The 13,719-nt window shown below is 45.9% G+C and overlaps 1 protein-coding gene across 3 annotated transcripts; it reads left to right on the forward strand.

Moving 5' to 3' along the window:
• Positions 1–715: 715 nt before the first annotated feature.
• LOC133369575 (general transcription factor II-I repeat domain-containing protein 2-like) lies at positions 716–10,371 on the forward strand. Of its 3 annotated transcripts, none has more exons than XM_061594858.1 (7): positions 716–806; positions 2,924–3,444; positions 3,639–3,756; positions 4,410–4,492; positions 5,289–5,415; positions 5,870–6,076; positions 8,245–10,371. In XM_061594858.1, the coding sequence occupies exons 2-7, from the start codon at positions 3,028–3,030 to the stop codon at positions 10,083–10,085; spliced, it is 2,793 nt and encodes a 930-aa protein (XP_061450842.1). In that variant the 5' UTR covers positions 716–806; positions 2,924–3,027; the 3' UTR covers positions 10,086–10,371. The 3 variants fall into 3 exon arrangements, with proteins under 3 accessions (XP_061450842.1, XP_061450843.1, XP_061450841.1); XM_061594859.1 differs by lacking the exon at positions 716–806 and adding an exon at positions 849–1,116 and having other exon boundaries at positions 5,873–6,076; XM_061594857.1 differs by lacking the exon at positions 716–806 and adding an exon at positions 851–1,116.
• The last annotated feature ends 3,348 nt before the right edge of the window (positions 10,372–13,719 follow it).

A 13,719-nucleotide genomic window follows, 5' to 3' on the forward strand; every position in this document is an offset into this window, starting at 1 on the left:
GTAAGCGCAGTTAGTGAAATGGACAGCCTTCAAGTCGATCCTGACTTATGGCGACTCTATGAATAGGGTTTTCGTGGTAAGTACTCCAGTCTAATTCAGTCTGCAATCGCCCTGGGCTCCTTCGGGAGAAGGGTAAATTGAATCATCGTCATCTTGGAACTGAGGCTAACAAAGCAATCCTAAATTAGCCATGGCAAAGGGGCATGAGGATCAGGCTCCTCGGGGATCCAAAGCTGCCAACACCCCACATCTGACACCCCCCCCAATTTTGTGTGTTTCTGCTTCCTACCACCAGCAGGAAATCAGCCGGCTATAGTTTACTACCAGCTTGGGCACAGCAGGGGCAGCATTCTTCTCTGCTGGCGGAGGATGGCAGAGAAGCCTCTGCGTGCCATCCTGACCCCATCCCGGGCATCAACATGGCGTGTGCATGTGTGTAGGATTACTACCTGCCGTCCTTACGGCTACAACATCCAGCCTAATTGTTGGGCCTTTTCATTTTCCCTCCTTTCTTTGTCTCCCTGCTCTGTGTACCATCTTGCCTAATGAAAAAACAAGCTTGTTTTCTTTCTAGTACCCAATTTTTGGGCAAAAGTATTGCCCAATTATAGATATTTTTGGATTCCGCGCCCCCCTTCCTATCAACATGGCCTCCTTTGCTTTTTATTTTCTTTCATCCTTGAATTGAGTTCTGGGTAGATAAGAGCATGATGGGATTTTCTGTTTCTTTGGGAAGGGGCGGGGGAGGGAGAGAGAGACAAGCACATTTTCCAATACAGATGAGAGCTGCCTCCTAGTCTCGTCAGGTGAGGAAAAACTCAGAGCGGCCTGGAGAGGCCAAGGAACCATCTTTTGCCTGGAATGTTGATTTTGGGTAGACCCAGAGAGAGAGAGAGAGAGAGAGAGAGAAAGAAAGAGGATCCGACTGCATGGCCTTCGAAGGGTTAAATGAATAGAGCTAGCTTCCTAGAGAGGAAGGGAAGTTGGGGGAGGAGGGGCGTCCTCCATATCAAATGCACTCCCCCCCCAGGCCGTTCCCCTCCCGGATCCTCCATTGGGGGAGAGTGGCCTTTGTCTTTCCCGAGAGCTGCATCGGTGCCTCCTTCCTGGGATCCGGTGAGCCTTCCTTGTGCGCTTGGGTGAAGGGAAGTCCCAGGCTGCAGGGGAGGGCCAGTGGGCAAGCGAGGAGGGGGCGGGAAAAGGCCCCCAGAGGGAGGCGGGGGGCTCAGAGCCCAGCCAGTGAATGGAGAGAAAGGGCGCAAAAATGCTGGGTTTTTTGCATTTGCGGAGGGGGAGGGGGAGAATTGAGAACGGCAAAGGGATTGCGCCCCCCCTCCGCCTCCACCCTAAAGAAAGGGGGGGCGGCACAGTGCGCCACCCCCACCCCAGTATTTGAGGAGGGGCGATTTCATTCCTCTTGTCTGCAAACGCGGGAGGCCCCTTGGAATTTGGCTCCCTTGAAAAGGGTGCAAAATGACTCTGTCTCATTCATCAGTTATATGTCCGGATTTCGATAGGGATGAGTGCCCTCATTAAGCGGGCTTTGCTCTGCCCCCGATAAGAAGCTCCCCTCCGCCTTCTGGGATGCCTTTTTTGCACGTGGCCGACCAGTGGTGGGAGGGAGAGATATTTAAGCAGGATGGGAGAGTTTGTTTTGTTGTCTTGTTTTCTTTCTTTTAAACAATTAAGAGGGAAGGAGGAAAAGTATTTTAAAAAAACGGGCTGACGGGTATCTGGTGGATCGCAGTTCCTGCGGGACACAAATCTTTGTGGGTTCCTCCAAATCCGTGGCTGGCTGCTGCTAGGAACTGGATGCTTTCCTGTGTGAACCTTTGCTCAGTTCCAGCAAGGCCGCTCTCAGCGGGAAGAGAAATAGAACCTCCACCTATACTGGCAGTATACCAGATGCTACAGAGAAAAGTTGTCTTGGCTTGTATCCAACGAAGCCCCCAGAGTAGACCCATTGAAATTAATGGACCTAAGTTAGTCATGGCCATTACCTTCAACAGGTCTGTGCCAAGTAGGACTAGCATTGGATACAACCCTTTGTTTTACATTTTCATTCAGCTATCAGTAAAATAAAAAGGGGAAATGTGTTGTCTAAAGAAGTTTCCTCAGAAATTCATATGTGAATTAAGTTTATTAATGCACAGACAGATAATTAATAAAGTACGATTGTTTTACTCAAACAACAGCCTTAATTTTAAAGGTATTTCAGCATAACTGAGGCTTAAGGAGACCGTGGTAGCAGGACTGAGGGAAGGAGTTGAGGGAGGAAAGAAGGTGAGGGATGGACAGGGGTTCAACAGAAGGGAGTATTTGTGGAACCTAAAGTGGGAGAGTTGTTAGGGACAAACCGATGGGAGAGTTACTGCATCTTCTGACCCTCAATCAAATTGAAGACTCGAATTCTTGGTCCTTCAGTGAAGGAACTGCCCTCCACCCTAGTCTGTAGTTTGTTTCACAGTCTTTACATACACTACCTTTTTCTTCTGGGACAAGACCTGGATCACATTCACGCTATACATTTATTCCACTTTAAACAGTCATGGCTTTCCCCAAAGAATCTTGGGAAGGGTAGTTTGTGAAGGGCGCTCAGAGTTGTTAGAACTTTTGCCCTCACAGAACTATAATTCTCTGAGTGGCTTAACAGTCAGTCCCTCTTCCCAGAGAACTCTGAGAATTGTAGCTCTGTGAGAGTTATAGGGGTGTCCTAACAGGTCTCAGTACCCTTCACAAACCACACTTCCCAGGATTCTTTGGTAGAGGCCACGACTGTTTAAAGTGGAATAATCATGGAACAAATATACGGTATGAATGTGGCTCTGGTTGCTACTGAGAGGCATTCACCTTTGCTTGGGGAAATCTTCCTGTCTTGTTGGAATATTAATGCACTTCACAGAATGATGTCTTGGCTCTGCAGGCCTTGGTAACGCTGCTAGTTAGTTTGCCTTGAGACCAAAACTGGCAGGCAGAAAAAGCAAGCGTTTGGTTGTGTTGGAGGCTTCTTTGGAGCATAGCTCAAAGATGGAAGAGCAAGATTCACCTGCCCCTGAAGCAGCAGGAAGGAGCCCTGATACCATCAAGACTGGGAGCAGTGGGGAATCCTGGGAAAAAACCATGCAGAAGACCCTGAGTGAGAACTTGCTCAGAGCAGATGTACAGCACCAGCGCTTCAAGCAGTTCCGCTACCAGGATGCTGAGGGCCCCCGAGAGGTTTGCAGCCGACTCCACGATCTTTGTCATCAGTGGCTGAAACCAGAGCAGCACACAAAGAATCAGATTCTGGACTTGGTGATCTTGGAGCAGTTCCTGACCATCCTTCCACCAGAGATGGAGCGCTGGGTCAGGGAATGTGGAGCGGAGACCAGTTCCCAGGCGGTGGCCCTGGCAGAGATTTTCCTCCTGACTCAGGCAGAGGAGAAGAAGCAGGAGGAGCAGCAGGTGAGAGCCTTTCATCCTGATAGTTCCTTGGGGCCAAGAATGTAAAGGAGGACATTGTAAAACTCCCCTCTAATTGCCCAACTCTTTCGGGAAATCACCTCTGGAGAGATGTCCAAAATCCCCATGGCTTTGCCTCTGATGTTCCTTTTCTAATTCTTCCTGTTCTGTATCTTGGATCTTTGTTGCTCTTTCAGGGACAGGGTCTATTCGGTTCTGATTTCTCCGAGTCAGAGAAGGCTTCATCGGACACCAAACACAGTCCCCTGCGACGGGGGATCATGCCGGAGGGTGATGGAGGGGCCAGTTGGCAGGGTAAGGATTCATCGGGCATATTTGAAGTTGGTCTCCCCTAGTAACTATGCAAGCAATCTGTGGGCTGTTTCTGTGCTTCCCAGAATCTTTCAGGTCTCCAGTCTGTTCCCATAATTCAAAAAGATTCATTGAATGAATAATTTATTTTGATCAAAGATCAGTACATAAAAAAGCATGAGTAAACAAGATCATATAAAGTACATAAAACCGTGAGTAAAAAGTAGAAAATTAAAATTGGTATAAAATTTCCTATATAAGGTCATTTATCATTGTTTTCCGATATGCAATTCAAAAAGATGCATTCATTTTCAATACTTGGAAAACGTTTTGCATGGATTTGTGGCCAAATGGGGGTGGGAGCGGTGTTTTCACACAACTGAGATACAAAATTGGTATCAGTGCAATTTGATAAAGCATTCTGTAATGTCCAGTTGCACTTAAATATGCATCGCTTAATCTCTGGGGCAGCAATATGCTACTGCAGAATTAGCTAACCTATGGCCTTCCAGGTGTTGTTGGACTCCAACTCCCATCAGCCCAAGCCAGTATGGCCAATGGCCAGGGATGATGGGAGCTGTAGTCCAATAACATCCACAGGCCACAAGTTCTCTATCTCTGTGCTACTGGCTGCCCACCACCTTTGTCTCTTACAGGCTATGGAGCGCTTCCGGCAATACGTGCTCAGTCATCTTTTCTGTGTGGTGGACGAGATGTGGCTTCTGCACAACCTGATAAGGTAGGGAAAGGATTATTGAGGAAATTGATGGGTACAGTCTGTGTGCCTCTGTCCTCTCACCTCCCTGGATCTGAACAAATCTTGCATAAGAAAAGCCTGCTGCTTTCACCGTGACCAGCTAGATACCTCTGGGAAGCCCACCTACAGGAACTGAGTGCAACTGCACTCTCCCCACTTGTGGTTCCCAGCAACTGGCATTCCGAGGCATACCTCTTTCAGAAAGGAGGTAGTACATACATATAATCATGGCTAGTAGCCATTGATAGCCGTATCCTCTGTGAATTTGTCTCATCCTTTTTAAAAAGGCATCCGTGTTGGCGGACATCGCTACATCTTCTGGGAGTGAATTCCATAGTTTAACAGTGCCAGCATTCAGCTTCACTGGATTATTATTTTATTATTATTTAGTTAGTTAGTTCTTACATTTATACCGGGCCTTTTTTTCATCACAGAAACTCCAGGCAGCATGCATGTGGTTCCCAGGCGGTCTCCCATCCAGGCTCTGACCAGACCCAGCCCTGCTTAACTACAGCAAGGTGGTGGCCTCATGTGCCTTCAGACCATAGCCTGGGACCGAGTTCTAGTATTGGGTCCACTTTTCCCACTTAATTTTATACCTGCATAATTTTATCCCTTTCTTTCATGTCCCCCACCCTTTTATGCCTTTCTCTTTTACACGTCTTGCACAAAAGTGCCCAGTTTCCTCCCCTTAAACTAACCTTTTGGATTTTGCTGGTAAACAGTTTTTCTGTTATCTACGAGAAGGGAATGTTCTTGGGCTTTTTCCCACCCCCAGGATCTGACGACCCTGAAAGAGGCTGCTACATATTTTTCTAAGGAGGAGCGTGCTGTGCTGGATCCTGAACAGAGAGCTGCACACAGACAGCTGATGGTGAAGAGCTGTGGGCTGATGACTTCCCTAGGTAACATGTTCTTTTTCCCTGATGATAACTTTTTACAAATCCAAAAAGAAAGTGGTTATGTCTAATCTTGTGGCCCAACCTTAGCCCAACCTTCACTATCTTGGCTTCTTCCAAATGTTTTGGACTACAACTCCCATCAACACAGCTGATGGGAGTTGTAATCCCAGGTACCAGGTTGGCAAAGGCTTCCTTAACCAGTGGTTGATCCAAGGCCACTCAACCGGTATCATGCCCAACCTGGAGCTGAACCCAGGTCTCCTTGATTCCAGTCTAACTATATCATACCAGGTGCCACTTGATGCCAGTCAACATGAGCGGTAAAATGGGTGAAAGGGACTATCTCCATTTGAAATCTTTTAGTCGTTGCCTGTTCACAGCTGTTAATTGTGGTTCAGTGATTTGGGGGCCCGTTTTTTATCTCCTGTTTTTAATTACTTTCCTGTCTTTGATCCAGAAGGTGACAAATGGGAAATGGAAAACAAGGGAGAACCACGAGAGATGTCACCAGAAAGGGAGAGAGGTAAAAAGAGCGAAGAGCCAAGAAGACAAACTGAAAGAAACCATAAAAGGAGGACTAAATCTCCTGTTTCTGATGATGGCGATTATCATGAAATCACAGTCCAAGGAAAAATAGGGAAAATAAAGAAAAGAACTGAAAAGAGTAAGTGTAGTGTGTGTGTTCGTGGCGGGGTATGTGTGTTAAAATTCTGAAACCTTAAAGCTCAGTGCAAAACCTGCAAGGAAGAGAAACCACTTAAATGTGAGGGAAAACTTCATTTTGAGACCCCAATTCACTGCCTGTGGAAAGAATCCACACAGGGGAGAAATCGTGTAAATGCAATTGCCACAACAGGCAGAAAAAAACAAAGTAGTCTGCCAAGACCCTCGGCACGTTTCAAGTGGGCCGTGGGTGAAGAAAGTTTGCGAACTACCTCCTTAGAGCAGGGCTTCCCAAACTATGGTCTGTGGACCATCGGTGGTCCATGCACTTCATTCAGGTGGTCCGCAGCATGCCTGCGTTAAATATTCATATTGATTGTATTTTTAATGCTGCTTTTATGTCTTGTCTTGTATTTTTACTGTATGGCAATTGGAATTCTATCCAGTTTATTTCTGTACAAGAAATAAAAGAAGTGGTACAAATACAACTGAAAACTAGCACAGCACATTACAATTTCTACAATTGGCAGAAGAAATCATTAAGGGGTCTGCCAAGACCGTCGGCCATTCTCAAGTGCTCCCTGGGAGAAAAAGGTTTGGCAGCCACTGGCTTCAACCAAGGGGGACACACCATGCCCCCCACGAGGCTCTCTGCTCCTTTCCCCTCCCTGTCCCCTGTTTCTAGGCAGCCACAGAATCTCTGCTGGGCAGCCGCAACACCTCCAGCACCCAGCCGAATGAAGTCCAAAATGTTGCCCCTTTCTCCTGATGATCCTATTGCCAACTGGCTGAGGAGAGGAGTGTGTGTCCATCGAGGCTGCAGCATTAGGGCAAATTGGGCATTGCCCCACCAATCTCAGCCAGCCCCATCTGCCTGCTGCCTCACCTTCAATAAGTCCAGGGGGTGGCTCTGCTTATCAGCCTCTTCTTCCTTAGGCTCAGTGTTGCCTTTGTAGAGCTCAGCAGAGGGGACAAAAACTAGCTCTATCAGTCATTGGCTCTGGCGCCACCTACTGCTGGTCTCCCTGCTCTCCGCTCTACCAATCCCAGTGGGCACCGAGTACCACTGGTGCTGAGTGTGTTTCTGTGAGAGCAGTAGTGTAGTGCAAATTCAGAAGTGCAGGGTCCCTTCATGTTAGTTACAGCCAGGGGTGTAGTTGTGCATGGTCTCGGGGGGTCTTAGACCCTTTACTTTTTTGAGAGTAGGCTCCCAGCAGGGTCCCTATGTCTCCAGCATCTGACGAGCCAATCAGCATGAAAAAAGAAGTGTGTTAGCCACTGAGAAGAGTCTTCTAACATGCTTCCTTGTCCTTTCCTGTTGATTGGAGCCAATCAGAGTGAAAGGAGGTGAGTCAGCCTTCTCAGACCCTTCTCAGTAGCTAACACCCTCCTATTTCATGCTTATTAGTTCCTAGGCATTATCAGGGATATCATTCTCAACCCCACAGAAAAAAAAACAGGGAGGGGGCATGGCTGTGATTAACATGAAGGGACCCTGCACTTCTAATTTGCAGTACACTATTGGTTACAGCCATGCCCCTCCCCCCTCTTTTGCTGTTGAGTTGAAAATGAGATCCTTTTTAATGCCTTCTCCCACAACAACAGACATCCCTAGGAGCCAATAAGGATGAAAGAGGAGAGTGTTAGTTACTGAAAAGAGTCTTCTCAGTGGCTGACTCACCTCCTTTCACTCCGTCTGGCTCCAATCAGCACAAAAGGATAAGGAAGCACATAAGAAGATTTTTCTCAATCCCTAACACACTCTTCTTTCATACTGTGTTGCTTGTAGAATGCTGGAGACTTTGGGACCCTGCTCCCAAAATAGTAAGGGGTCTAAGACACACACACCCCGAGACCCTGGACAACTACACCCCGTGTGAGAGCGACAGAGAGACTGGGTCATGGTGGACTCCATGGCAAAGTGGGAATTTGAACTCTTGATTTCTTATCAAAAGTTCTTTGCTTTCCGTTTATTCATATTTATGACTTTGGCGATTGGCTTTTGTTTTCTTGGGATTTGTTTTGGTCCTACATAAGTTGCTCCAGCGCTAATGACTTCTTGACTTGTGGTTATTAATTAGGACTGTCTTAGCTGAAGTTTCACCCTACTTATGAGTTGTAGTTAAACTGAAGTTCTCTTTCCTCCCCCCCACCCTCTGTTGCCTGTAGTTGTCAAAATAAGTGAGCCAACTGTTAAAAGACAAAGGACTTATCTTTTCAACAAAGAATGGGAAGAGAGGTATTGTTTTGTGGATTTGAACGGCAAGTGTGTCTGCTTGCTCTGCTCTTCAACTGTTGCGGTCTCGAAGAAGCACAACGTCCAGAGACATTATGAGAGAAATCACGGCAGTTTTGCTAAGGACTATCCTCTTGATTCTGAGCTTCGGAAAAAAAAGGTCAGTGAAATGAAATCGAAACTGGCGATTCCGCCGTCACCCACCACCAGGCCTGTGGTGCAATCCAAGAACAATACAATGGCATCTTTTAAAATTGCAAGTTTACTTGCTAAGAGGAAAAAACCTTTTGTGGACGGGGACCTCTTGAAGGAGATATTCTTGACTGCTGGGGACTCGATGTTTGAAGGTTTTCCCAATAAAAAAGAAATCCTCGCCGCCATTCAAAAATTGCAGCTGTCTGGAAACACCATTACCAGAAGAATCGAGTCCATTTCGAGAGACTTGGAGCATCAGCTGCAAAGCGACCTGCAGACGTGTCTTTGGTTTGCCCTTCAGCTTAACGAATCCACAGATATCACAGACCCTTCTCAGATGGCAGTCGTTGTGAGAATGGTATTCAGTGATCTTTCTGTGATAGAAGAGCTACTCCGAATACTACCTTTGAAAGGGAAGACGAGAGGCGAGAACATTTTTCAGACTTTCAAAGACTTTGCTACGGAAATAAATTTGCCTCTTCACAAGTTGACATCCCTCACCACTGACGAGGGCTCAGCGACGGGTTGCATCAGTGGGTTCATTGCTCAGTGCCAGCAAGATGAATCTTTTCCAAAGCTTGTTTCTTATCACTGCATCGTTCATCAGGAGGCGCTGTGCGCCAAAGTACTCCGGTTTAAACACATCATGGATGTTGTTAAAAAAATAGTAAACTCTATCCGGGCAGTCTCCTCGAAACACAGGCTTTATAAAGCTCTTTTGGAGGATGTTGATGCTGAACACAATGATCTCCTTTTGCATAGTGAGGGTAGATGGCTGAGTAAAGGAAAAGTGCTGGCCAGATTTTTAAACCTGATTGAAGAAATTAAGGAGTTTTTCAGGTCTAAAGATCAGTATGTTGAGCAACTGGATGACAAGTTTTGGTTAGTGGACTTGGCTTTCCTTGCTGATCTGATGCAAAAGCTGAACATTTTGAACTTCGAGCTTCAGGGTAGAGACAAACATATTTCTGGGATGCTCACTGCAGTCAATACCTTCAAAGATAAACTGAGGTTGTGGAAGTCACACTTGCAGAGGAAATCGCTTCTTTACTTCCCTGCAATGAAGCAAGTCATTGGAGAGAGCGACTTCAACAATGCGCCATTTGTGGGCTACTTGGAGATACTGGAGGAACAGTTCCTTACTCAGTTTGAGCAGCTCATTGACATTGAACCTGTTGTGTCGTTTTTTGCAAACCCATTCAATTCAATTGATGTCACAGTGACTGCCATGGCCATTGCCGAACTTTGTCAAGCTAGGTTAGAGGAAGTAGAGCTGGAGATTGTGGACCTTCAGAATGACTTAGTTTTAAAATCTAATTCGGGCCATGACAATTTTTGGAATCAGGTTGGTTCCCAAAAGTTTCCTTTGTTGAAAAAGACTGCTGCAAAGGTAAACTCTTATTTTGGATCAGCTTATCCTTGTGAGTCCCTCTTCTCAGCTAGAAAATTTATCAAATCAAAAAACAGAACACGGCTGACACCTAAGCATCTGGATGACTGTTTGCGAGCAGCAATCTCATCATACACCCCCAATTATAGCAAGCTTGCTGATGACATGCAGTGTCAAGCATCACACTAAGTCTTGGAGCCTTGGCGTAAGTTCAGTGAGGTGTGGTTGCTTTGCCGTAATCATTGATTAGCTTTGATTGGGATATTATCAGTGGCAAGTTTCTATTCTTTTCCATTCTGTGTTCTTTTTAACAGTAGTTAGTATGCTGTCTTTAAATACACCATTTTTATTTGTGACTGTGGATGTATATTGTTGTAATAACTCAGTCCAGGTATAACCTTGAATTATGTTTTATTATTTTCTGTAGAGCAGCCTCCAACTGGGAACATGAATAAATGCGCTTTTATATGTGGAACCTCTCACTGCTTTGTGACTACCATGCCCTTACAACAGCCATTTTGTGTGCCTACAGCACTTCCCACAAATTCCAAAAAGGTTGGGACCTCCCCAGATGTAAGAGTTACAGTGTGGGCACAAGCCTTGGTTAAACATCAAAGTACTCACATGGGGAGAATCATAAATACTTGGAAGGTGTAAATAAATTCCATTTTATCCTCACAACAACCCTGCAAAGTAGAATAGAGTAAAAGATGGTGACTGGCCCACAACACCCAGTGAACTTCATGGGTGGGTGTGAATTTGAACCCTAGTCTGCCAGGTTTTAGTCCAACATTCTGACCAATCCTTAAAATATTTTATTGGGTTTTATGCATATACAAACAGAACAAAAGTAACAAAAAACAACAACCAAAACAAGAAAGAGAGGACAAACAATCCATTTTATATATATATATATATATATATATATATATATATATATATATCATATTAGTTTAAGGCCCTGCCTGCATTATACATTTAAAGTATTATCATACCACTTTAAACAGCCACAATTTCCCTCAAAGAATCCTGGGAAGTGTAGTTTGTGAAGGGCACTGAGAGTTGTCAGGAGACCCCCTATTCTCCTGATAGAGCTACAATTCCCTGAGTGGTTTACCAGTCCCTCTCTCTTACCAGGAAACTCTGGAAATTTAGCTCTGTGAGGGGAATAGGGGTCTCAGCACCCTTCACATACTACCCAGGATTCTTTGAGGGAAGTCATGACAGTTTAAAGTGGTATGATACTGCTTTAAAGTTATAGTGCAGATGGGGCCTAAGTCTAATACAGCCAGTATTTGAAGATACAGCCCACTTGGGAGATGCATAGTATACATGAATGTGGTACAAGCAGCAACTTTCGTAAAGACCTACACGCCATTGATGCAAAACAAATATTGAGATTCAGATCCTCTGTCCTTTTTATCACACGGGTTTTCATTTGCTATGGTTCTCACTTCATTCTTGGAAAATCCAAGGCCAGCTGAAGACAGTTTGCCTGAAGCAAACAGCAAGCAAACCCACCCACGCCAAAGTTCACATAGTGCCCCTGAAAACACATCCATTTGGTTTTAAATTAACATTTTATTTCAGATCCATGGACAGAATAGCTTGCTACTCCAAACACCATAGTGGGCCAACCAAAATGTTATAAAACAGAGAGCAACCCTTTGAGTCCTCCAGAACATTTCATCAGGCTGAGTGGTCAGCAAAGTGGGTTGAGGGGGAGCTGGCTGGCTGTCATAAGGGCTGCAATGGTCTCAGTCTTAAGACGGATTGTGGGAAGAAGTAGCAGACACACTAGAATAAGCCTCCCTAGGTGCTTTGTAGGTTTTAGGTGACACTTCCATCCGTGGTCGGTAAAATGAGTACCCAGCATATGCTGGGGGGTAAAGAAAGGCCGGGGAAGGAACTGGCAATCCCACCCCATATATACGGTCTGCCTAGTAAACGTCACAAGACGTCACCATAAGAGTCGGAAACGACTCGCACTATAAGTGCAGGGACACCTTTGCTTTACCTTAGGGATGCTTGGCTAGAGAAATGCATCACAGCTGCTTCTCCATTTTTTAAAAACCCAGTAATGCTAAATCATTATAAATCCACTTTCCTGCACAGCTCCAGTTCCAAACACTCTAACACTGAAGAGAAGTACAATTAAAGCTGCAAGTCTATCATCTATCTGGGCATGCCAACAGCCAGATAGAGGGTCAAGATGTTTTGAATGGCACATGTACCCACGTTGAGATCCAGTGTGGTGCAGTGGTTAGAGTGCTGGACTAGGACCTGGGAGACCAGTGTTCAAAGTTCCACTTGGCCATGAAGCTCACTGGGTGACCTTGGGCCAGTTATTGTCTCTCAGCCTGACCTACCTCTCAGGATTGTTGTGAGGATAAAATCAGGAGGGGGAGAACCGTATATGTATGCCACCTTGAGCTCCTTGGAGGAAAGGTGGGCTATAAATGTAATAATGGTAATGATAATAGGTTTGAAAAGACTTTCTCATATCCATTGTTTGCTACCTGGTTGCTTTTGTGGATACTTCCCCTCCGTCAAAATTTAGATTGTAATCTCAGGAGAGGGACCTGTGTTTTACGCTTTTATTGCTCTGTATTGTCAGTCAGTGACATAATATACACAGAATAGTAATTGATGATTCCTGCATTGAGCAGGGGGTTGATGGGCTTATTGTCCCCTTTCAACCCTACTATCCTGTGATCCTGCATTCGCTCTCCAGGGTTTGGGCACCAGGAGGAGGAGGAAGTGATATCAGTAACTGAAATTCCTGCAGAAGAAACATTTCTTGTATCCTCACCTAAGTCAGCAGCATCAATCCAGCTGAGAGGCATTTCCTACACTCTCCTTTTTGATGTTAAAAAGCTAAAATGAGCCTGGTCAGTTTCCTACAGAGACTGAGGGGTCTTCCAGGTGACCTGCTCATTAAGCATTCATCCTGGTTCGTTTGCAGGGAGATTAGATGGCTTTGACTATTTAGTTAGCTTTCACTCTGATCTGTTTGGAGGGAGACTAGACAACATTGCCTATTTAGTTAGCTTTCACTCTGATTCATTTGCAGGGAGGTTAGACGGCATCGGCTATTTAGTTCGCGTTCACTCTGATCTGCTTTCTGGGAGGCTAGATGGAGTTGCGCTAAAGCAAGTGTTATTCCAATCCACACTTTCCAGTGCATCTTCCCACCACTTTCCTTAAAGCAGGAAGGCCAGTCTTTGGGAGAATTGCGTTTGTTGAGGAAGCACTCCCCATGAACAGTGCATCCTGAATTTGTCCCTATGCAATGAAATCCCACCTGAAAATAGCGACAGAACCCAGAAAGAAACCCAGGCCTGGGTAACTGGAGGGAAATGGGCAACCAACCCTCCCTCAGAAAGCAACGCAACTATTCCTCCTCGCTCCCTGGAAGGCGGCTTTCTCTGCACTAAGGCAACCCACGACTCAGGCGAGGGAGTCTTGCAGGAGGATCGTGCGCGCAGCGGGCCCAGCGAAGTTTCGGTGGTCTCGGACTGCACGGAGAAGCCCAGAAAATGGTCTCGCCCCTCCCCTCCCCTTCTCCCATATTAACTCTTTGCTCCGTTTCCTTTCCCAAGAAATCTGCTCAGGCCAAACCCCCCCGCCTTTTGTTTTTATTTGATTGCTGTCGTGTGCAGGATCATCTACCATCGTGCCAAAGCACCACCTGCCCAGCGCGCATTCGCTGTTTCACGGAGGAAGGATGCTTTGAAAGACGCAGAGAGAGGATCTCGCTGCGGGGCCTTCTAAGGGTTAAATGGGCTGAGTTACATTCCTAGAGAGGAAGGGATGGTGGGAG

This window comes from Rhineura floridana, chromosome 14 (genome assembly GCF_030035675.1).
Source record: "Rhineura floridana isolate rRhiFlo1 chromosome 14, rRhiFlo1.hap2, whole genome shotgun sequence".
NCBI lineage: Eukaryota > Metazoa > Chordata > Lepidosauria > Squamata > Rhineuridae > Rhineura > Rhineura floridana.